Source organism: Amblyraja radiata, chromosome 18, assembly GCF_010909765.2.
Source record: "Amblyraja radiata isolate CabotCenter1 chromosome 18, sAmbRad1.1.pri, whole genome shotgun sequence".
Classification (NCBI taxonomy): Eukaryota; Metazoa; Chordata; class Chondrichthyes; order Rajiformes; family Rajidae; genus Amblyraja; species Amblyraja radiata.
The window spans coordinates 1,387,313-1,413,540 of NC_045973.1; the positions used below are offsets into that span (position 1 = coordinate 1,387,313).

The 26,228-nt window shown below is 46.3% G+C and overlaps 1 protein-coding gene across 1 annotated transcript in view; it reads left to right on the top strand.

Moving 5' to 3' along the window:
* The window catches only part of cacna2d3 (calcium voltage-gated channel auxiliary subunit alpha2delta 3), a 437,296-nt gene that overhangs the window by 177,489 nt on the left and 233,579 nt on the right, over positions 1-26,228 (top strand). The window contains exons 6-8 of the mRNA XM_033036559.1: positions 13,233-13,364; positions 22,557-22,617; positions 23,356-23,506. Of these exons, the coding sequence (XP_032892450.1) occupies positions 13,233-13,364; positions 22,557-22,617; positions 23,356-23,506 (344 nt within the window). The remainder of the gene's footprint in view (positions 1-13,232; positions 13,365-22,556; positions 22,618-23,355; positions 23,507-26,228) is intronic.

A 26,228-nucleotide genomic window follows, 5' to 3' on the forward strand; every position in this document is an offset into this window, starting at 1 on the left:
CTCCTTCTCTTCTCAGCTCTCCCTCAGCCCACTGGCTCCTCCTCTTCCTATCTTCTTCCCGCCCCCCCCACCCTCACATCAGTCTGAAGAAGAGTTTCTACCCGAACCATTGCCTATTTCCTTCGCTCCATAGATGCTGCCTCACCCGCTGAGTTTCTCCAACATTTTTGTCTACCTGCAATGTTTCTATGTTTCTTACTGTCCTTTTGTGGCTTTCACTGGCCCAGTTACAAGGCTTGCATATTGCCCAGTGATCTCTTGGTCTGTGTATTCCAAGCATGGATACCCACCAGAGTCTCTGAGCCTCCTCGGCCTCTTGAAGCCCAATTTGGGCGGCACGGTGGTGCAGCAGTAGAGTTGCTGTCTCACAGCGCCAGAGACCCGGGTTCGATCCAGAACCTCGGGTGCTGGCTGTACGGAGTTTGCGCGTTCTCCCCGTGACCTCATGGGTTTCCTCCGGGTGCTCCGGTTTCCTCCCACATCCCAAAGATGTGCAGGTTTGTTGGTTAATTAGCTCCTGTAAATTGTCCCTAGTGTGTGTAGGATAGAACTATTGTGTGGGGATCGCTGTTCGGCATGGACTCGGTGGGCCAAAGAGCCCATTTCCACACCATATCTTTAAATTAAACTAAACTAGACTAAGGTAGACTGCGTTTGATCATTTCTTGCCTACTCAAGTATTTATATTGCATTCCAAGCATCAATGAGGTCAAAATTATCTTCAAGGTTAAATAACAATATTGAAGAAAATAGCATAGAAGTTCAATGTTGTGAAATGACAGAGTGTTGTTTAGAGAGCTGAGTGCTTGAACGGAATGAAGACATTAGATCCAAGTATTTCCTAACACAATACTCCTGCCTCAACAGCATATTAAATTGGGTTTTTTTCCGACCAAATGATATTCATAGCTCCTTTAGTTGTTAAATTGGAGAATTCATTTTGCCTAATCTAAAAATAGTTGTGGTTCATATTTCAGTGCAGTCAAATGCAGATTGCGTGAGTTCTGGGGAACTACAGAGTATTTTAATTGCTGCAAAGATTTCATAGCTTTCAGCAACAAAGCTTATTCTATACTGATACTGGTAAATTATGCAGAACAAACTTATCTAATGATAGCGTGATTTAATTCTCCATATTAAGTGAACGTGTTTGGCCAAACAGATAATTAATTCAAGAATTAGCTCCTTGAGAAGCCACATCATTCCCACCATTACACATTTTATGAAAATAGGTGCAGGATGGAATGTTGCCAATCAGTGTGGAAGCATCGCTTGATATTATTTGAAAGCAGCTTAGAAAAACAGTGAGCCTAAAATTAATTTTAATTGAATGAGGATCATATGGTAAAACATTGAACAGTATGTTTAGTTTAGTGTCGAGATACAGTGAGTTACTCCAGCATTCTGTGAAACATCACCTATGCATGTTCTCCACAGATGCTGCCTGACCCGCTGAGTTACTCCAGCACTTTGTATTCTGAAGATTCCAACACCTGCAGTTCCTTGTGCCCACCTGTAGGGTTCAACGTTCGATGTTCCAAGTGTCTCTGACAGACTTTGAAATGTCTTCAAAATAATTAAAAATAGTATTAAACGACATATCAATGAACTCAAGGTAGACACAAAGTACTTGATTAACTCAGCAGGTCCGGCAGCATCTCTGGGGAACATGGATAACAAATCAGGGCCGACAACAGATGACCAAGGAAGGGTGGAGTCCATAATGGCCCATTGTTGGCTGGGGAAGAGGTGATAACGAATGAGATACAAGGATGCAAACAGTGGAACTGCGAGGATGGCTAGGGTGGGGGACTGGAGGGACTGCAGGGGTTACTTTAAATTGGCAAATTTAACATTCCCATCGGGCAAAAGGTGCAGAAGTGTGAAAACGCACATCTCCAGACTCAGGGACAGTTCCTTCCCAGCTGTTATCAGGCAACTGAATCATCCTACCACAACCAGAGAGCAGCGTTGAAATACTACTGTATCTAACTTATTGATGACCCTCGGACTATCTTTGATCGGACTTTGCTGGCTTTACCTTGCACTAAACGTTATTCCCTTATCATGTGTCTACACACTGTAAATGGCTTGATTGTAATCATGTAATGCCTTTCTGCTGACTGGATAGCACGCAACAAAAAGCTTTTCACTGTACCTTGGTACACGTGACAATAAACTAAACTGAACTGAACTGGTACGAACAACAAACTCAACAGGACCCAAAGGAGATTTTGCGGCTCTGACAGAGGCACTTGCTGCACTATTTCAGTAGATGTGTGGGTAGGATGGGAGCCGAGGGCTGGGAGCCAAATGCTGGAGACTGGACTAACACAGTGTGCCAACATGGTCAGCATTAACAAGTCGCGACATCTTGTATGACAACTCTCACCCTCTTGCTGTAATGCCACACTAAAACAAAAATTAAAACAGACACATTCTCTTTCACGAACAAGATTAAAACATAAAAACATAGAAAATAGGTGCAGGAGTTGGCCATTCGGCCCTTCGAGCCAGCACCGCCATTCAATATGATCATGGCTGATCATCCAGAATCAATTCCTCATTCCTGCTTTCTCCCCATACTCCTTGATTCCGTTAGCCCTAAGAGCTAAATCTATCTCTCTCTTGAAAATATCCAGTGAATTCAGTGGCAGAGAATTCCACAGATTCGCAACTCTTTTTTTTTCCTCATCTCAGTCCTAAATGGCCTACCCCTTATTCTTAAAACAAATGTTCCGGGGTTTAGTGCAAGTTACTCAATACAAATATCTCCCCCATTAAAATAGTTCTAAAGCCGATGTAAATGCGTTGGCATTGTGGCCAGCATTTCTCTCTGTCGTAGCGGTGAGGTGGAATGCTGAACCACACCAGATTACGGGAGATCTGATCTAATAGAGGCAGGGGCGGAAAACCCGGGGGGGGGGGCAGAGGGGACACGCCCCCCCATGTTTTGAGAGGTGGGGGACATCCCCCCCCAATTTTTGTGATCCGTATTTTAAAATCTCCGCTTTCCGCGAGACAGTGGGGGTGGGACTGATGATCGAGGGCGCGATGATTGGAGGAGGGAGGAGTGGTGGGGGGGGGGGGGGACTGAGGATAGAGCGCGGCGATTGGAGGAGGGAGACGTGGCACAGACCTGCACCTCATCCGCAGGCAGGATCGATCCCGGCCGGCTCTCCGGCGCTGTCCCGAGTGCCCCCCCCATGGGTGGCCAGAGAGGTCGGGAGTCAGACGCGAGCAGTGCCCCCAGGCCCACAGCCAGTGCAGAGAAACAGCACTAAACCCAGCTCAACTCTGCCTGTCCTGCCAGGTTAACCTGCCTGGGCTTGCGGGAAATGTGGCCAGCGCGGAGAAGCAGCGCTGGTGTCCCGTCAGTCCAGACAGGGCTGTAGTTAACCCGGAGAGACAGGCAGAGTTGAGCTGCATTTAGCGCTGGATTGAGCCTCCGAAGCCTCGCGCTCGTGTGTGTGTGTGTGTGTGTGTGTGTGCGCATGCGCGCGAGGCCGCCAAAAAATTGTGCCCCCGTCCCCTCCACGTTTTGATAGCGAGTTCCGCTCTTGTATAGAGGTGTATAAAATAATGAGAGGAATAGATTGGGTAGATGCACAATATCTCTTACCCAGAGTAGGGTAATCGAGGACCAGAGGACATATGTTCAAGGTGAAGGGAAAAAGATTTAATAGGAATCTGAGGGATACCTTTTTCATGCAAAGGGTGGTGGGTGTATGGAACAAGCTGCCAGAGGAGGTAGTTAAGGCTGGGACTATTCCAAATTTTTAAGAAACAGTTGGACACGTACACGTATAGGACAGGTTTGGAGGGATATCGACCAAACACGAAGGTAGACAAAAATGCTGGAGAAACTCAGCGGGTGAGGCAGCATCTATTGAGCAAAGGAAATAGGCAACGTTTCGGGTCGAGACCCTTCTTTAGCCTGATGTGAGGGTGGGGGGGGCGGGAGGAAGAAAGGAAGAGGTGGAGCCAGTGGACTGGGAGAGCTGAGAAGGGGAAGAGAAAGTAGGGACTACCTGAAATTAGAGAAGTCAATGTTCATACCGCTGGGGTGCAAACTGCCCAAGCGAAATATGAGGTGCTGCTCCTCCAATTTTCAGTGGTCCTCACTCTGGCCATGGAAGAGGCCAGGACAGAAAGGTCGGATTTGGAATTGGAGGGGAAGTGCTGAGCCAATGCGAGATCAGGTTGGTTATTGCGAACTGAGCAGAGGTGTTCGGCTAAGTGATCTCCAAGCCTACGCTTGGTCTCACCGATGTACAGCAGCTGACACCTAGAGCAGCGGATGCAATAGATGAGGTTGGACAAGGTGCAGGTGAACCTCTGCCGTACCTGGAAAGACTGCTTGGGTCCTTGAATGGAGTCAAGGGGGGAAGTAAAACGACAAGTGTAGCATTTCCTGTGGTTGCAAGGGCAAGTGGACCAAACGCGGGCAGGTGGGACAATTGTAGCTGGGACATGTTGGCCGGTGTGGGCAAATTGGGCTGAAGGGCCTGTTTCCACACTGTATCACTCTGTGACTAGTGTAGCTGGGACATGTTAGCTGATGTGGGCAAGTTGGGCTGAAGGGCCTGTTTCCACACTGTATCACTCTGTGACTAGTGTAGCTGGGACATGTTGGCTGATGTGGGCAAGTTGGGCTGAAGGGCCAGTTTCCACACTGTATCACTCTGTGACTAGTGTAGCTGGGACATGTTGGCTGATGTGGGCAAGTTGGGCTGAAGGGCCTGTTTCCACACTGTATCACTCTGTGACTAGTGTAGCTGGGACATGTTGGCTGATGTGGGCAAGTTGGGCTGAAGGGCCTGTTTCCACACTGTATCACTCTGTGACTAGTGTAGCTGGGACATGTTGGCTGATGTGGGCAAGTTGGGCTGAAGGGCCTGTTTCCACGCTGTATCACTCTGTGACTCTAGATGAAGGTGATAATTGAGGATGAAAGCAGCAAGCTGCAGTCCACATATTGCAATACTATAAACAAAGGTGCCGTCAACGATACGTTTTATCAACACTGAGCTCCTCACTCCTCCTGTCACTTTTATTTAATGAACCGGGCCTTCTCTACTGCTCAGCCAGCATATTTAATCAGCGGCTTTTGTTAACACTGCTGATAGATCGGCAGTAGGTTTGTGGCCCGATGGAAGCTTTTGTACATCGCACCAAAGACACAGACTGACGGCAAACACGTTGTATTGGCCCTGCATGCAAGTAGCAATCTTGCCTTCAGGAATGCTTAATGACATATCACACATTGAACCATTTTAAAAAACATACATAAACAGTTCAGCCTGTTGTGGACAACATGAGGCTGGATGTTATTTATTCATATTTCCATATTGCACGTATCCTAGCAACTATCTTTGGAGGCAGCAGGCCTAAATGAAGAATGATTATGCGGGTTGGTGCCTGCAGAAAGCCTAGTTTGAATGTTCCGGGGGCGTTTGTCAATGCCCTCTCCTGTGCTGCATGCTCCCATTGTTGCTGCGTTCCTTAGTTACTGCAAAACCTGGTCTGGACACTAGAGAAAGAATGGGTGACGTTTCGAAAGAAGGGTCTTGATCCGAAACGTCACCCATTCCTTCTCTCCAGAGATGCTGCCTGTCCCGCTGAGTTACTCCAGCATTTTGTGTCTACCTTTGATTTAAACCAGCATTCCTACACGTCTGGAGACGAGAGGTCTGTTTGCATGGTCTGCTGAACAACATCGCTGGGGTGACAATGTACAATCGTACATTCACATCATTCCATGTTTCTCAATTAGTGCATCTGTGGAATTCTTTGCCACAGAAGGCTATGGAGGCCAAGTCAGTGAATATATTTAAGGCAGAGAGATAGATTCTTGATTAGTACGGGTGTCAGAGGTTATGGGGAGAAGGCAGGAGAATGGGGTTAGGAGGGGGAGATAGATCAGCCATGATTGAATGGCAGAGTAGAATTGATGGGCCGAATGGCTTAATTCTGCTCCTCTTAATCACATGTCCTGATGATAGTGGCCTTGGCTTCTGTTATAGTGTAGATAGACACAAAATGTTGGAGTAACTCAGCGGGACAGGCAGCATCTCTGGAGAAAAGGAATGGGTGACGTTTCAGGTCGAGACCCTTCTTCTGACTGAGAGTGCTAATAATGAACATTTCCTTAACACCATCTACTTTGATCTGTCATTTTCACACCTTACCGTCCATGTCTCTGGACTCATTTTCACGCGACTCTCAGTCTGAAGAAGGGTCTCGACCTGAAACGTCACCCATTCCTTCTCTCCAGAGATGCTGCCTGTCCTGCTGAGTTACTCCTGCACTTTGCGTCTATCTTCGGTGCAAACCAGCATCTGCAGTTCCTTCCTGTACATTCTATAATATTGTGTTATTTTCTGTTAATTATTGCTGTTACTTTTTTTTCCTTTCCATCTTCAAGCAAACTATAAGGGTAAATTCAAAATGACCTCCCACCCCCACCTCCCCTCTGCATATGCCACTCGCCTGAACTCCTCCTGACCCACCTATCATCAACATAAAAGATCCTATTGTCATCATCCGCTCGGTAAGGCAGACTGAGATTTCTGATATAGTCCTGTATAGTGCTCAATAAATAGGAAAAAAATAGAATATAGACACAATGTGCTGGCGTAACTCAGCGGGTCAGGCAGCATCTCTGGAGAGAAGGAAGGGGTGACGTTTCGTGTCGAGACCCTTCTTCAGACTGGTGTCAGGGGCATGGGTGGGACAGAGATACAATGTAGTTGGAGACGGTAAGACTGGTGGGAGAACTGGGAAGGGGAGGGAATAGAGAGAGAGGGAAAGCAAGAGCTACTTGAAGTTAGAGAAGTCAATGTTCATACCAGGGACTGGCCTGGGGGGTGAGGGAGGTGGGGTGGGGGTCAAAGAGGACCTGGCACAGGATACTTCGTCAGCGCCCTTTATGTGGTGACTATTTGCATACCTTGGGTACGCAAGCAAAGAATTTCACTGTGATAATAAAATAAAAGATTCCATTCCATCCCATAGTGGAAACATCCTCTTCACATCCAGTCTCCAGTACACAAGACTGGCCACACCCAGTCTACAGTGCACAAGACTGTCCACACCCAGTCTACAGTACACAAGACAGTCCACATCCAGTCTACAGTACACAAGACTGTCCACATCCAGTCTCCAGTACACAAGACTGTCCACACCCAGTCTCCAGTACACAAGACTGTCCACACCCAGTCTACAGTACACAAGACTGTCCACATCCAGTCTCCAGTACACAAGACTGTCCACACCCAGTCTACAGTACACAAGACTGTCCACATCCAGTCTCCAGTACACAAGACTGTCCACACCCAGTCTACAGTACACAAGACTGTCCACATCCAGTCTACAGTACACAAGACTGTCCACATCCAGTCTCCAGTACACAAGACTGTCCACACCCAGTCTACAGTACACAAGACTGTCCACATCCAGTCTACAGTACACAAGACTGTCCACATCCAGTCTACAGTACACAAGACAGTCCACATCCAGTCTACAGTACACAAGACAGTCCACATCCAGTCTACAGTACACAAGACTGTTTAAACAAAACTGCTAAAAAACAAACTAACAAAAGAGCGGCACGGTGGCGCAGCGGTAGAGTTGCCTCACAGCGCCAGAGACCCGGGTTCGATCCTGACTACGGATGCTGTCAGTACGGAGTTTGTGCGTTCTCCCCTTGACCTGCGTGGGTTTTCTCCGAGATCTTCGGTTTCCACCCACACTCCAAAGGCATGCAGGTTTGTAGGTTAATTGGTTTGGTATAATGTTAATGTGCGGTTGGTGCGGACTCGGTAGCCCGAAGGGCCTGTTTCTGCACTGTATCTCTAAACTAAACTAAACTAAATCGGGTAAAAGAAGCACGTAGATTGAACCTTAATTTGAATGTTGTGTCGATAGTTGATTTTGTCAAAAGGGATCCTGATGTAACTTGCAGTCCTTCACCTAAACTGAATGCTGCCTGAATGTTAGGACACAGAGTTTCTCCAACAAACAAATCCAATTTAATGCGTCGATGCACATATCAGATGTTAGTCACATTATAACTGTGGACAGAAAATGAAAATGCTCAAAAATGGAAGCTCACACAATGTATTGGTTTCTTGGTTTATTAAATTAAGTAATGATCATTAAAATTACAGGCAACCAATCGTGTGCAAAAGTACTTATTTGCTGATTAACTTGGCCCCTGTATTTGCTTCACTCCCTCTGTTTGAGATATACAGTAGAAGGGAATGATGTAGGATGTAGGAAAGAAACGTAGAAAATATGTGCAGGAGTATGCCATTCGGCCCTTCGAGCCAGCACCGCCATTTAATATGATCATGGCTGATCATCCAAAATCAGTACCCCATTCCTGCTTTCTCCCCATATCCTTTGATTGCGTTAGCCCTAAGAGCTAAATCTAATTCTCTCTTGAAAACATCCAGTAAATTGGCCACTGCCTTCTGTGGCAAAGAATTCCACAGATTGACAACTCTCTGGGTGATGACATTTTTCCTCATCTCAGTCCAAATGGCCTATCCCTTATTCTTAAACTGTGTGACCCTTGCTTCTGGACTCTCCTAACATCGGGAACATTTTTCCTGCATCTAGCGTGTCCAATCCTTTAAGAATGTTATATGTTTCTATAAGATCCTTCTAAATTCCAGTGAATACAAGCCCAGTCGACTCATTCTTTCATCATATGTCAGTCCCGCCATCCCAGGAATTAACCTGGTGAACCTACGCTGCACTCCCTCAATAGCAATAATGTCCTTCCTTAAAATTGCACACAAAACACCAGGTGCGGTCTCACTAGGGCCCTGTACAACTGCAGCAAGACTTCCTTGCTCCTAAACTCAATTCCTCTCGCAATGAGAGCCAACAATGCCATTAGCTTTCTTCACTGCCCGCTGTATCTGCATGCTTATTTTCAGTGACTGATGTACAAGCACACCCAGATCTCGTTGTACCTCCCATTCTTGTAATCTAACACTATTCAGATAATAATCTGCCTTCCTGTTCTTGCCACCAAAGTGGATAACCTCACATTTATCTACATTATACTGCATCTGCCATGCTTCTACCCACTCACCCAACCTATCCAAGTCACCCTGCAGCCTCCTCGCAGCTCACACTGCCACCCAGCTTTGTGTCATCCGCAAACTTGGAGATGCCACATTTAATTCCTTTGTTTAAATCATTAATATATTTTGTAAATAACTGGGGTCCCAGCACTGAGCCTTGTGGCACCCCACTAGTCACTGCCTGCCATTCTGAGAAGGACCCGTTAATTCCTACTCCATGCTTCCTGTCTGCCAACCAGTTCTCTATCCATGTCAACACCCTAGCCCCAATACCATGTGCTCTATTTTTGCACACTAATCTCTTGAGTGGGACCTTGTCAAAGGCCATTTGAAAGTCCAGATACACCACATCCACTGGCTCTCCCTTATCCATCCATTACACCCTCAAAAAATTCCACAAGATTAGCCAAGCATGATTTCCCCTTCATAATCCATGCTGACTTTGACCGATCCTGTCACTGCTTTCCAAATTACTCTGCTATAACATCTTTAACAATCGACTTGAGCATCTTCCCCACTACCGATGTAAGGCTAACTGGTTAATAATTCTGTTTTCTCTCTCCCTCCTTTCTTAAAAAGTGGGGTTACATTGGCTACCCTCCAGTCCCCAGGAACTGATCTAGAGTGTGGGGGGCATCCACGATTTCTGGGGCCACCTCCTTGAGTACTCTGGGATGCAGACCATCAGGCCCTGGGGATTTATCTGTCTTCAGTCCCAACAGTTTACCAAACACCATTTCCTGACTAATGTGGATTCCCTTCAGTTCCTCCCTCCAACTAGATCCTCGGTCCCCTAGTATTTCTAGGAGATTGTTTGTGTCTTCCTTAGTGAAGACAGAACCAAAGTACTTGTTTAACTGTTCTGCCATTTCTTTGTTTCCCATTATAAACTCACCTGTCTCTGACTGTAAGTGACCTACATTTGTCTTCACTAATCTTTTCCTTTTTACATACCAAAATAAGCTTTTACAGTCAGTTTCTATATTTCCTGCAAGCTTTCTTTTATGTTCCCCCCCTTAATTAACCCCTTGCCCTTCTCTGTTGAATTCTAAATGGGGGTGGGGGGGGGGGTGGGTTAAGAGGGTGCATCAACAAAAGGACAATGACTTCTGTCTTCATGTGCCAGAGAGCCCAACATGCCCATGCTAACATGCCAACATGCCAATATGCCATCTTGCCAACATGCCCACATTCCAAAATGCCCATGCCAACATACTAACATGCCACCATGCTAACATGCCAACATGCTCATGCCATCATGCCAACATACCAACATGCCATAATGCCAACATACCAACATGCCAACATACCAACATGCCATAATGCCAACATACCAACATGCCAACATACCAACATGCCATAATGCCAACATACCAACATGCCATAATGCCAACATACCAACATGTCAACATACCAACATGCCATAATGCCAACATACCAACATACCAACATGCCAACATACCAACATGCCATAATGCCAACATACCAACATGCCATAATGCCAGCATGCCAACATGCTCATGCCATAATACCAACATACCAACATGCCATAATGCCAACATACCAACATGCCAACATACCAACATGCCATAATGCCATAATGCCAACATGCCAACATACCAACATGCCATAATGCCAGCATGCCAACATGCCAACATACCAACATGCCATAATGCCAACATACCAACATGCCATAATGCCAACATACCAACATGCCAACATACCAACATGCCATAATGCCAACATACCAACATGCCATAATGCCAGCATGCCAACATGCTCATGCCATAATACCAACATGCCATAATGCCAACATACCAACAAGCCAACATACCAACATGCCATAATGCCATAATGCCAACATGCCAACATACCAACATGCCATAATGCCAGCATGCCAACATGCTCATGCCACAATGCCAACATACCAACATACCAACATGCCATAATGCCAACATGCCCATCTGGCTGCAAGCTGCTGATAATGAGGACCGATTCCTGCTGAGTTTCATTGTCTGTAACTCATTTTCATCTAGCCCACAGCTAACAATGAACTTCTGCCCTTATCATTGTTACTTTTTTGCATATCAGTTAATCCTTTGTTCTATATCTCTCCACATCACCGTCTATATCTCTTGTTTCCCTCTCCCCTGACACTCAGTCTGAAGAAGGATCTCCACCCGAAACGTCACCCATTACTTTTCTCCAGAGTTGCCGCCTGTCCCGCTGAGTTACTCCAGCATTTCGCGTCTAACTTTGGTTTAAACCAGCATCTGCAGTTCCTTCCCACACTGATTCTCATCATTAGCTCATGCCCAGAGCCAGGGACATTGTTTGTGACATTGCAGTCTACTCTCCACAGAGACGGGAACAGAGGAATCCCCTATTCGAAACATACTTCAACACTTTGAAGGCAGAGATAGATAGATTCTTGATCAGTACGGGTGTCAGGGGTTATGGGGAGAAGGCAGGAGAATGGGGTTAGGAGGGAGAGATAGATCAGCCATGATTGAATGGCAGAGGAGACTTGATGGGCCGAATGGCCTAATTCTGCACCAATCACTTATGACCTTATGAACTCATGAACTTGGACATAGAACAGTACAGGGTATAGATTTGCTGAGTCTTTTACCCAGAATAGGGGAACGAGCAGCCAGAGGCGGTAGTTGAGGCTTGTCACCATACACCCACCACCCTCTGTGTGAAAACGTTGCTCCTCGTGTTCCCATTAAATCATTCCCCTCTCACTGTAAAACCTATGTCCTCTGGTCCTCGATTCCCCTACTCTGGGCAAGGGTCTCTGTGCGTCTACCCGATCTATTCCTCTCATGATGATGGTGTAAGCTAGTTGGAGTGCAGGGTATCGTTGCCGGAAGGGCTGTCGATATCTTGCTGCCGGGACTTTGCAGCTAATAGCAATTTGATCGCAGAGTGCCAGGATTGATTGAACATAAAAGCTCCTGTGGATACAGGGGTCAATAGTACAGTTGTGAATCGACCCATTAGTCTTCTCCAGCCACAGCTGACGTTACACCATCTCATTGCTCAACACTCCTTTCTCCCTGCGATTATTTCCAGTTTTAAGTTGTGCAGTCTATCGCAGAGGGGCTGATTCTAAACAACCTCCAGCGCCACAGGCCAGTGAACCTTATCTCTGATTTGATTCAAAGAGAAAGGCAGAAAGGACCTGCATTTAAACCATGGCTTATAAAATCTCACTCACCAGACGTGTTCACAGTCAATGAATAGATTTGTGAAATGCAGTCACTGTTGGCTGAAGAAATGTCCTGACCCGAAACGTCACCTATCCATGTTCTCCACAGATGCTGCCTGACCCGCTGAGTTACTCCAACACTCTGTGAAACGTCACCTATCCATGTTTTCCAGGGATGCTGCCTGACCCGCTGAGTTACTCCAGCACTCTGTGAAACGTCACCTATCCATGTTTTGCAGGGATGCTGCCTGACCCGCTGAGTTACTCCAGCACTCTGGGCCTTTTTTTGCTGTTGTAATGTTTGAATGATTTATCTGTAGTCTGATTCTAATCTCACCCAATGTTCAGGTTTGGTTACAATTGGTAAACAGTAGATATGAACTATTTTGCCGTGCGCACATACGGTAGATGGCCCATACGTTTTTCCCTGGGTGGAAACCTCAATGCCAAGACAGCATGGCTTTGAGGTGGGAGAGGCAAACTAACAGCACCAGAGACTCGGATTCCATCCCAGGTGCTGTCTGTACGAAGTTTATACATTCTCCCTGTGACCACGTGGGTTTTCTCTGGGTGCATCGGTTTCCACCCACACTCCAAAGACGAACGTAGGTTAATTGTGTTCGGTACAATTGTCCCTATTGTGTGAAGAATAGTATTAGTGTACAGGGCGATCGCTGGTCGGCATGGACTCGGTGGGCCGAAGGGCCTGTTTCTGCGCTGTGTCTGTAAACTAAACTAGATGTGTCTGGATCCTACATACAGCTTCACCAGTCGTTGACCCTCTGGTTCCTACCACAGTTCTTCAGTAATGTCAGTCACCAACCTGTGTTGGCTTCTTGCTGCTATCACAAGCTCCCTTGTGTACATGTGAACATTGTGGCAGATGCAATACAAATGTTTTGTCTTTGCTTGTTTTACAGATCCAGCGATTGTTAATGGAGTTTTCTGGTCTGAAGCTTTGAACAAAGTTTTTGTTGATAACTTTGAGCGTGACCCTTCTCTGATATGGCAATACTTTGGCAGCGCCAATGGATTTTTTAGACAGTATCCAGGTATGAAAATTATTATAAACTACTCTGTCTGAGAAACAATGATGTGAATAATAACTGCACCTAGCTTCGCGATTTGAACCTATAAGAGGAGATCTGCAGTACTTCCAAACTCCAGAAACAGTACTGCAAATTCTACAAATGCTAGAGTAACTCAGTGGCTCAGGCAGCTGTTCAGTGTCGTCTGACTGCGGGATATCTTTACACTGTAAACGGCTCGATTGTAATCATGTATTGTCTTTCCGCTGACTGGTTAGCATGCAACAAAAGCTTTTCATTGTACCTCGGTACACGTGGCAATAAACTCAACTGAATTGATAAAATAACTGATTTTCTATTTGGATCAATATAAAGTGAGCTGAACAGATTGAGTGAGTGGGCAGATGCGTGGCAGATGCAGTATAATATACTTCATCACCTTCACCACCTCCAGTTTAAATTCCATTTGGAATATTTTGGAGGACCAAGAAACCAAGAAGAACCAAGATATATGTGAGGTTATCCACTTTGGTGGCAAAAACAAGGGGGCAGATTATTATCTCAATGGGGTTAGGTTAGGTAAGGGGGAGGTACAGCGAAACCTGGGCGTCCATGTACACCAGTCACTGAAAGTTGGCGTGCAGGTACAGCAGGCAGTGAAGTAAGCTAATGGAATATTGGCCTTCATAACAAGGATTTCAGTATAGGAGTAAAACCCCTGTCTCACGGTGCGAGTTGACACATGAGGTACCCCGAGTTAAAACTCGTGGTAATAACGTACGATTAATGTAGCTGTAACGTCGGAACTCGTGGACGCAACTTAGAGACTCGTGGCGCTAATGGCAGGTACCCGTGAAACATGTCAACTCTTGAAAAAAATCAAACATGTTTAAAGTTTTCCACGAGTCAAATTTACTCTTGTGGTTAAGAATTGAAACATTTTAACTCGTTGTAAGAACGTAGTGGCCCGTGCGTTTACCTTAGTGTATCGTGAGTCTACCGTGGGAACTCTTTAACTCAGCGGGCAGGCAGCTGTTGATTGTCGCTCCCTTCAGTTTCCCAGGGGGTCGGGACGGGACTGGAGTTGGGAGGGAAAGGTGGGGGGGGGGGGAGGGGGGTTGGCGGAGAGAGTGGAGGGAGAGACAGATGTGGTTGTCTTCATTCACTGGCGGCGGGTGCCTGTCACTGAAACAGGCAGGTGAGATTTCCATATAACCATATAACCATATAACAATTACAGCACGGAAACAGGCCATCTCGGCCCTTCTAGTCCGTGCCGAACACGTATTCTCCCCTAGTCCCATCTAACTGCACTCAGACCATAACCCTCCATTCCTTTCCCGTCCATATAACTATCCAATTTATTTTTAAATGATAAAATCGAACCTGCCTCCACCACCTTCACTGGAAGCTCATTCCACACAGCTACCACTCTCTGAGTAAAGAAGTTCCCCCTCATGTTACCTCTAAACTTCTCAAGTCATGTCCTCTTGTTTGAATCTTCCCTACTCTCAATGGGAAAAGCTTGTCCACGTCAACTCTGTCTATCCCTCTCATCATTTTAAAGACCTCTATCAAGTCCCCCCTTAACCTTCTGCGCTCCAGAGAATAAAGACCTAACTTATTCAACCTTTCTCTGTAACTTAGTTGCTGAAACCCAGGCAACATTCTAGTAAATCTCCTCTGTACTCTCTCTATTTTGTTGACATCCTTCCTATAATTGGGCGACCAAAACTGTACACCATACTCCAGAATTGGTCTCACCAATGCCTTGTGAGACCAATTAAATTTTAACATTACATCCCAACAATCTGCATACTTACTAATCCAATTTACCACACCTTCATCCAGATCATCAATAGATGCGGCCGTGCTGAATTCTATCTTTAAATCAAAGCCCCAGAATGGAGATGTCTTCTTTAACACTGTTGCTTCTTAAAACAGACCTTCAATCAGGATTGGCTCAAGAGTAACTCGGGAGACGAACTTGGAACATCGCAGAAATGACAAGTAAACGGCAAACTTGTCATACCCGTGGGAACTTGGTTAAACTCTTGATCATACACTTGGGATCTCGTACACAACCACGAGTCTTTCACTCGGGGTACCTCGTGGGTCAGCTCCTACTGTGAGACAGGGCTTTAACGAGGTTCTTCTGCAGTTGTATAGGGCTCTGGTGAGACCACATCTGGAGTATTGTGTACAGTTCTGGTCTCCTAATTTGAGGAAGGACATCCTTGTGATTGAGGCAGTGCAGCATAGGTTCACGAGATTGATCCGTGGGATGGCGGGACTGTCATATGAGGAAAGATTGAAAAGACTAGGCTTGTATTCACTGGAGTTTAGAAGGATGAGGGGGATCTTATAGAAACATATAAAATTTTAAAAGGACTGGACAAGCTAGATGCAGGAAAAATGTTCCCAATGTTGGGCGAGTCCAGAACCAGGGGCCACTGTCTTAGAATAAAGGGGAGGCTATTTAAGACTGAGGTGAGAAAAACCTTTTTCACCCAGAGAGTTGTGAATTTGTGGAATTCCCTGCCACAGAGGGCAGTGGAGGTCAAATCACTGGATGGATTTAAGAGAGAGTTAGAGCTCATGGGGCTAGTGGAATCAAGGGATATGGGTAGAAGGCAGGCACGGGTTATTGATTGGGGACGATCAGCCATGATCACAATGAATGGCGGTGCTGGCTCGAAGGGCCGAATGGCCTCCTGCACCTATTTTCTATGTTTCTATGTAAAGTCATCGTTTACGATCCCCATTCTTCACCTCCTGTGTTATTTAACCATGCACAGAGGGTGGTGGGTGCCTGGAACGCGCTGCCAGGGGTGGTGGTGGAGGCAGATACGAAAGTGGCATTTATGAGATGATGACCCTTGCAATATCATCGCAGTCAGTATCTTGCCTTGAAAAGATTGGATAGATAATGGAATTAAGCAGCTGATAGCATGAAAGGGACTTTTGGATAGGACGTGGCTATGCAGGGACTAGCGGCGGAAGTGGCGGCGCTGTTGAACGGCTGCGGCTCGCCTGCAGTCCGTCTGTTTTTACTTTTTTGTGTTGTTTTTTTTGTCTTGTTTAGTTACATTTTTGGTTATTAGGTTGTGTTATGTGTGGGGGGGGGCTGAAACAGGGCTTTCTGTCTCTCCCTTTGGGGAATGCGACTTTTTCTTGTCGTATCCCCCTTCTCTGCCTCCGTCTGCGCTGAGGCCTAATGGCGGAGCTGGCGGCCTCCAACCTGCGACCGACCTCGAGGCTCCGGAGGTAGAGCCAGCCAGGACTCACCAACTGTGCCGTCTTCGAGCGGTGGCGGCGTTCGGGCAGCAGCACGACTCGGCGCTCCTGTTAATTTGTGTTTATTGTGTGTTTTGTTGTTTATTATTACATGTATGGCTGCAGGCAATGACATTTCGTTCAGACCAAAAGGTCTGAATGACAAATAAAGGATCTAAGTCTAAGTCTAAGGACTGGAGGAATATGGATTAAATGCAGGCAGATCACAGTTGGTCCGTTTAGTTTAGTTTAGAGATACAGAGCAGAAACAGGCCCTTCGGCCCATCGAGTCCGCGCCGACCAGCAATCCCCGCACACTAGCACTACCCAACACACACTCGGTTTGAAGCTGAACCGGTCTGAAGAAGGGTCTTGACCCGAGACGTCACCCATTCCTGCTCTCCAGAGATGCTGCCTGTCCCGCTGAGTTACTGTTGTGTCTATCATCGGTTAAAACCAGCATCTGCAGTTACTTCCTACACACACTAGGGATAATTTACAATCATACCAAGCCAATTAACCTACAAACCTGTACGTCTTTGGAGTGTGGGAGGAAACCCGAGATCTCGGAAAAAACCCACATGGTCACAGGGAGAACGTACAAACTCCATATAGACAAGCACCCATAGTCAGGATCGAACCCTGGTCGAACCACTGTGCCGCCCTGTGTTCGTGTTGTGTACGCACAGGCATTGTGGGCCGAAGGGCCTGTTCCTGTGCTGTACTGTTCCATGCATCTCCTTGCGATGTAGGGGTGGCCAACATGCATTGGCACGATTCTTGTGGGTAATACTGCACCTTTCACTGTTACAGATGGGGATTGCATCTGGATAGGTGTCAATAGACAATAGGTGCAGGAGTAGGCAATTCGACCCTTAAATGTGATCATGGCTGATCATCCCCAATCAGTACCCTGTTCCTGCCTTCTCCCCATATCCTCTGACTTCGCTATCTTTAAGAACCCAATCTAGCTCTCTCTTGAAAGTTTCCAGATAAGAGAACTGGCCTCCACCGCCCTCTGAGGCAGAGAATTCCACAGACACAACCGTCTGTGAGAAAAAGTGTTTCCTCGTCTCCGTTCTGAGTGGCTTACCCCTTATTCTTGAACTGTGGCCCCTGGTTCTGGAATCCCCCAACATCGGGAACATGTTTCCTGCCTCTGACGTGTACAATCTTATATGTTTCAATAAGATCTCCTCTCATCCTTCTAAACTCCAGAGTATACAAGCCCAGCCGCTCCATTCTCTCAGCATATGACAGTCCTGCCATCCCGGGAATTAACCTTGTAAACCAACACTGCACTCCCTCAATAGCAAGAATGTCCTTTCTCAAATTAAGGGACCAAAACTGCACACAATACTCCAGGTGTGATCTCACTAGGGCCCTGTACAACTGCAGAAGGACCTATTTGCTCATATACTCAACTCCTCTTGTTATAAAGGTCAACATGCCATTCGCTTTCTTCACTGCCTGCTGTACCTGCATACTTACTTTCATAGACTGATGAACAAGGACCCCCAGATCCCGTTGTACTTCCCCTTTTCCCAACTTGACACCAGTTAGATAGTAATCTGCCTTCCTGTTTTTGCTACCAAAGTGGATAACCTCACATTTATCCACATTGAACTGCATCTGCCATGCATCTGCCCACTCCCCCAACCTGTCCAAGTCACCCTGCATTCTCATAGCACCCTCCTCACAGTTCACACTGCCACCCAGCTTTGTGTCATCTGCAAATTTGCTAATGTTATTTTGAATCCCTTCATCTAAATCATTGACGTATATTGTAATTAGCTGCAGTCCCAACACCGAGCCTTGCGGTACCCCACTAGTCACTGCCTGCCATTCTCAAAGGGACCCGTTAATTCCTACTCTTTGTTTCTTCTCTGCCAACCAATTTTCTATTCATGTCAGCACTCTACCCCCAATACCATGTGCTCTAATTTTGCCCACTACAACTGCAAAATAATCACCAATGCATCAACGATTTCTAGAGCCACTTCCTTAAGTACCCTGTGATGCAGACCATCAGGCCCTGGGGATTTATCAGCCTTCAGTCCCATCAGTCTATCCAACACCATTCCATGCCTAATGTGGATTTCCTTCAGTTCCTCCGTCACCCCAGATCCTCTGGCCACTACTATATCAGGAAGATTGTTTGTGTCTCCTTAGTGAAGAAGGATCCAAACTACCTGTTCAACTCATCTGCCATTTCCTTGTTCCCCATAATAAATTCACCTTTTACAGTCTTCAAGGGTCCAACTTTGGTCTTAACTAATTTTTTCCTCTTCACGTTCCTAAATAAACTTTTACTATCTTCGTTTATATTCTTGGCTAGCTTACTTTCATACCTCATCTTTCCTCCCCGTATTGCCTTTTTAGTTATCTTCCGTTGCTATTTAAACATTACCCAATCCTCTTGCTTCCCGCTCATCTTTGCTACGTTGTACTCCTTCTCTTTTATTTTTATACTGTCCCTGACGTCCCTTGTCAGCCACGGTCGCCCCTTACTCCCCTTGGAATCTTTCTTCCTCTTTGTCAGTCTATGAGGCTGGGGATGGATCTGCTGCATCATCTGGACCGGTGTCAGTCTATAGGGCTGGAGATCATAGCGAGAGGAGTTGAGTTTATGAGCAAGGAGGTCCTACTGCAGTTGTACAGGGCCCAGGTGAGACCGCACCTGGAGTATTTTGTCCAGTTTTGCTCTTCTAATTTGAGGAAGGACATTCTTGCTATTGAGGGAGTGCAGCGTAGGTTCACCAGGTTAATTCACGGGATGGCGGGACTGTCATATGCTGAGAGAATGGAGCAGCTGGGCTTGTACACTCTGGAGTTTAGAAGGATGAGAGGGTATCTCATTGAAACATATAAGATTGTTAAGGGTTTGGACACGCTAGAGGCAGGATGCATGTTCCCGCTGTTGGGGGAGTCCAGAACCAGGGGTCACAGTTTAAGAATAAGGGCTAGGCCATTTAGGACCGAGATGAGGAGAATCTTTTTCACTCAGAGAGTTGTGAATCTGTGGAATTCTCTTCCACAGAAGGCAGTGGAGGCCAAATCACTGGATGTTTTCAAGAGAGAGTTAGATTTAGCTCTTGAGCTAACAGAATCAAGGGATATGGGGATTCTGGATGATTAGCCATGATCATATTGAATGGCGGTGCTGGCTCGAGGGGCCGAATGGCCTACTTCTGCATCTATTTTCTATGTTTCTATGGAGATGGATCTGCTGCATCAACTGGAGTGATGTCAGTCTATGGGGCTGGGGATGGATCTGCAGCTTCAGACAGTGGCAATGTAATGATGGTGGGCGCCCATCACATTTCCCCAGCACTGAATCAAGCTTTTCACTTCCATTGACCTGCCAGCGTGAAGGATGTGAGAATAATCTCCTCTTTATCCCCCATGCAGTGTGCTTATTCATCCCCTTTCTGCTGCCTCTGCTGCTGCTGACAAGGCACGCTGCTATTGTGTTGCACCGACCTCTTCAACTCGACTATTCCCCACACACACACACACACACACACACACACACACACACACACACACACACACACACACACACACACACACACACACACACACACACACACACACACACACACACACACACAGAGAAAGCTAAATCTACTGCACGAGTTAAAGTGACATTGCCTCCTGAAATACTCGGCTTAGCAGTAACTTCACCAACCCAGAGATGTGTGTAGGAAGGAACTGCAGATGCTGTTTTACACCCAAGATAGACACAAAATGCTGGAGTAACTCAGCGGGCAAGCAGCATCTCTGGAGAACATGGGGAGGTGACGTTTCACAGAGTGCTGGAGTAACTCAGCGGGTCAGGCAGCATCTCTGGAGAACATGGATAGGTGAAGTTTCACAGGTGTTACAGGTGACACAGGAATAGGTGGACAGAATGCCTGGCAAGCTTTATGAGGATATTGGGCTTCGAGCCAACACCGCCATTCATTATGATCATGGCTGATCTTCTAAAATCAGTACCCCGTTCCTGCTTTCTCCCCATATCCCTTGATCCCGTTAGCTCTAAGAGCTTGAAAACATCCAGTGAACTGGCCTCCATTGCCTTCTGTGGCAGAGAACCACAGATTCGCAACTCTCTGGGTGACTATGGGAGGTGGGATTAATAGCTGGTGGTTTTTGCTGTCCGAAGTTTTCAAGCTTTGGTTGGATCTACACAGATGTTAATTGCACTTCATGTGTCAAAACAAGTGTCAGATCTGGTTTACAAATAACCTTATCAATAAAAAGGTAGATCAAATACAGTTAGATCCATTGCAGTAATTGTGATTCAAATTGAAAACATGAATACTATTCTGCTGTCCCGCAGTTTGTGTGAAGTTTGTGGAGACCTGTTGCTTTTGGCCTTAAAGCTGTGTAGTTGGTGTAGTTGTGGCGGTAACTTTAATCGTACTGTACCTGCCTGGCCGGGGAATTCTCAAAGTTGCTTGCCCAGTGAACTGCTCTTCCACTGGGGCAGTCCCTTCAGACCAGAGACGGAGAGCCAAGAGCGTTGAATATGTACTGACAGTGGAACAATGGCGTTCTTATTTACAACAGGCCTCTGAACACAATACTCATAGGTAACCTCGAATAAACAAAAAAAACAATAAATTCATAACTCCAATACCTGTGCAAAAAGCCTGACATCTTTTGAGCAAGTCAAGACAGTTCATAATTTAGTCCGTGTTTTGTGGTGTTCAAGAGCCTGGTGGTTGCTGAGGAGAAGCAGTTCTTGAACCTGGAGGTCACAGTATTCACGGTTTGCAGGCTCCTGTGCCATCTTCCCGATGGCAGAGCTGAGATGAGAGCGTGGCCAGGGTGGTGTGGGTCATAGTCATACAGTCCAGAAACAGGCCCTTTGGCCCAACTTGCCAATGCCAACTCAGGTGCCCCATCTACACTAGTCCAGACTGGACTGTGGTTCCCCGCACATCATCTTTAAACTTTGCTCCTCTCACCTTGAAGCTATGCCCTCTAAGTATTAGAGGTTCAGACTGTCTACTCTATCTAAGCCTCTCATAATTTGATTTACTTCTTTCAAGGTCTCCCTGCAACCACCAGCGCTCCAGAGAAAATAACCCAAGTCCGTCCAACCTCTCCCTGTAGCTGAAACCCTCTAATCCAGGCATCACTCTGATAAACCTCTGCTGCATCCTCTCCACATCCTCCCTGTAATGGGGCGACCAGAACTGCATGCAATACTGTAAATGCGGCCTGACCAATGTCCTACAGAGCTGACACTAAAGGTTCCTGAAGGTGACTGTAACAGGGCACCACAACTTTATTTTTTAAAAGACATTGTGTTCCTGTGCATCTAAAGTATTCCAGGACTGAGAAGAAAATCTATGGCCTCAAAGGTAGCAGTGCATCGATTTTTATTTTACTTGGCTGTCTCCTCCTAAAGAACCTTTATCACGTTTCCTAACCTTGAGTGTACATTAAGTTCTGCAGGTTAATGGTGCATTCTAAACCAGGCACAATCAAGCTATTAGTTGATTTTGGAAAGAAGCCAGCAGTGTGAAAGTGCTTACAACAAGAAATGTACAGCAATGATGTTCCTTCATTGTCTTTATGCTAAATGAAATTGTACAATTTAGGAGAATATGTATCATTATTATTTTGGACGATACTTGCCAACAGATGTGGACTAATCGTGCAGGAAGCAACTGCAGATGCTAGTTTATACCGAAGGGAGACACAAAATGCTGGAGTGACTCAGCTGGACAGGTAGTATCTCTGGAGAGAAGGAATGGGTGACGTTTCGGGTCAAGACCCTTCTTCAGACTGAAGAAGGGTCTCGACCCATTCATTCTCTCCAGTTACTCTAGCATTTTATGTCCATCTTCAATGTGGTCTATCGTTCTCTTGCATTTTCCTTCTGATTGGAATCATTTTGCTAACGTTCTTGTTTCTTTGCGGCAGGTATAAAGTGGGAACCCGATGAAAACGGTGTCATTGCATTTGACTGCAGGACTCGCAAATGGTAAGGTATAGTTCACAGCCACTGTGTGTTGTTGCAAACCATCCCTGAAACATAGAAACATAGAAAATAGCTGCGGGAGTTGACCATTCGGCCCTTCGAGCCAGCACCACCATTCAATATGATCATCCAAAACCGTTTCCTGCTTTGTCCCCATAACCCTTGATTTCATTAGCCCTAAGATGTAAATCTAACTCTCTCTTGAAAACATCCAGTGAATTGGCCTCCACTGCCTTCTGTGGCAGAGAATTCCACAGATTCACAACTCTCTGGGTGAAAAAGTTTTTCCTCATCTCAGTCCTAAATGGCCGATCCCTTTATCTTAAACTATGACCCCTGGTTCTGGACTCCCTCAACACCGGGAACATTTTTCCTGCATCTAGCCTGTACAATCCCTTAAGAATTTTGGATACCCTCTCATCCTTCTAAATTCTAGTGAATACAAGTCGACCCATTCTTTCATCATATGTCGGTCCCGCCATCCTGGTGAACCTACGCTGCACTCCCTCAATAGCAATAATGTCCTTCCTCAAATTAGGAGTCCAAAACTGTACACAATACTCCAGGTGTGGTCTCACCAGGGCCCTGTACAACTGCAGTAGGACCTCCTTGCTCCTATACTCAAATCCTCTCGCTATGAAGGCCAACATGCCATTAGCTTTCTTCACAGCCTGCTGTACCTGCATGCTTCCTATCACCTTGAAGACCTTGAGTTGCAGCTTTCTGTGTTGTTATCCCCAGGTACATTCAGGCCGCCACCTCTCCCAAAGATGTGATAATTTTAGTTGATGTCAGTGGAAGCATGAAGGGACTTCGTATGACAATAGCCAAGCAGACAGTTTCATCCATCTTGGACACACTTGGAGATGATGACTTTTTCAATATCATTGCAGTAAGTACTTGGCCTTGTGTATAATATTTCCGCTTGGGTAGCTAATCGAGTTACGTAATAGTGATGGTGAATTCTAGTTTCAACCATTGTTCATGTACATAAAACATGTGATGGTGGGGTGAGGTCTCGTCATCAGTGCTGTGGAATGTGTGTCTCAATCACACGCTGCATGTAAACTGGTAAAACCACAAGCAGGTTGTTCCCATGGTCAGTACAAGCACATACACACACACGCACCCTCACTCACGCCCACACGCCCACTCACGCTCACACACACGCACACTCACTCACGCCCACACGCCCACTCACGCTCACACACGCACACACACGCTCACACACACACGCTCACACACTGCACACCACACGCACACTCATGCTCACACGACAACTCTTCACATACACTCACGCTCGCACACACACACACTCATGCTCACACACGCACACACTCTCACACACACTCACGCTCAAACACGCGCACACACCTCACGCACACACACTCACACACGCGCACACACACACATTCATGCTCACACACGCACACTCACACACGCTCACTCAAGCACGCACACACACACGCGCGCACACACACACTCACACACGCTCGCACATGCACTCACACACTCTCACACACGCGCATACACGCTCACACACTCACGCTCACACACGCACTCACACTCACACTCTCACACACGCTCACACATGCTCACACACGTACACACACTCACTCACACACACACCAGGCGGCACACACTCACTCACACCACTCACACCTCACTCACGCACACACAACCGCACTCACACACACACACACGCTCACACACGCACTCACTCACTCACCACACACGCACTCTCACACACACACTCACATACGCACAAACACGCACTCACGCACACACACTCTCACAACACACACCACACACACACACACTCACACACTCACTCCACACACGCTCACCTCACGCTCACCATACTCACACACGCACACACTCTCACACACGTTCACACACATGCACTGACACATGTGCACACGCACATACATGTTCACACATGCATGCGCACAAGCACACACACACGTTCACACATGCACTCACACGCATGCATATACATACACGCTCACACATACCTGCTCACGCACACACACACACACTCACACATACAAGTTCACACATGCGCACACACACACACGTGCTCACACATGCACACATACACGCATGCACACATACACAAACACACATATCCTGCACGTGTAAGTATACACAGCCTAACTGAAGGGAAGGGGATTTCAGGCTATTGATGGAGAAAGTTTAGGATGTTGGCAAAGATTGTGGCACTCAAGTGGATACATTCTATCGTGCACAAAATACATGTATTTTGAAATTACAATGACAGTTGCTGATTAGAAAGGATGTGCTGGCAAGTTGAAGGGTCAAGCTGGATATGGCCGCTCGCCTTCATTGCTCAAGGCATTGAATGGAAGAGTCAGGAAGTCACGATGTAGCTCTGTGACTTTGGTCAGGCCACATTTGGAGCATGTTGGACAGTTCTGGTCACCCCATTACAGGAAGATGTGGAGGCTTTGGAGAGGGTGCAGAGAAGGTTTACCAGATTAACTACAGGGAGAAGATGGACAGACATGGATTGTTTTTTCTGGAACGCCAGGAGACCTGAGTGGGGAGACCTGAGAGAAGTTTCTAAAATTATGGGAGACGTCGATAGAGTAGACAGTCAGAACCCCTCAGCTATTTGCAACATTGAGGATGTCCAGCCAGCTCCTGCCGTACTGATGATGGGGAACAAACTTCACACACGGACCCAGTCATGGCCCATGGCTCAATGTAGTTCAAACCTCCACTAAATATCTCAGATAATTACGAATATTTTGAAATTACAATGACAGTTGCTGATTAGGAAGGATGTGCTGGCAAGTTGAATCGGTAGTAAAGAAAGCAAACTCAATGCTAGCATTTATTTCAAGAGGGCTTGTGTACAAAATCAGGGATGTAATGCTGAGGCTCTATAAGGCGCTGGTAAGGCCACATTTGGAATATTGTGAGCAATTTTGTGCCCCAAATCTGAGGAAGGATGTGCTGGCTCTGGAGAGGGTCCAGAGGAGGTTTACAAGAATGATCCCAGGAATTAGTGGGTTAGCTTTGATGAGCGTTTGTCAGCACTGGGCCTATATTCGCCGGAGTTTAGAAGAATGAAGGGGGTCCTCATTGAAACATACAGAATAGTGAAAGGCTTGGATAGAGTGGACATGGAGAGGATGTTTCCACTAGTGGGAGAGTCTAGGACTAGAAGACATAGCCTCAGAATTGAAGGACGCTCTTTTAGGATGGAGATGAGGAGACATTTCTTTAGAGGGTGATGAATCTGTGGAAATCATTGTCACAGAAGGCTGTGGAGGCCAAGTCAGTGGATATATTTAAGGCAGAGATAGATAGATTCTTGATTAGTTTGGGTGTCAGAGGTTATGGGGAGAAGGCAGGAGAATGAGGTTAGGAGGGAGAGATAGATCAGCCATGATTGAATGGCAGAGTAGACTTGATGGGCCGAATGGCCTATTTCTGCTCCTATCACATGAATAACAAACATTTTGAAATTACAATGAAAGCTGTTAATGCTTTACTTGTGGTTAAATGATTTGGATATTCAAACAATATTGATTGAAAAATTAAATCAATCTGCAGATTTTCCTTTTCCTTTTTCCTTTTCCCCAGGG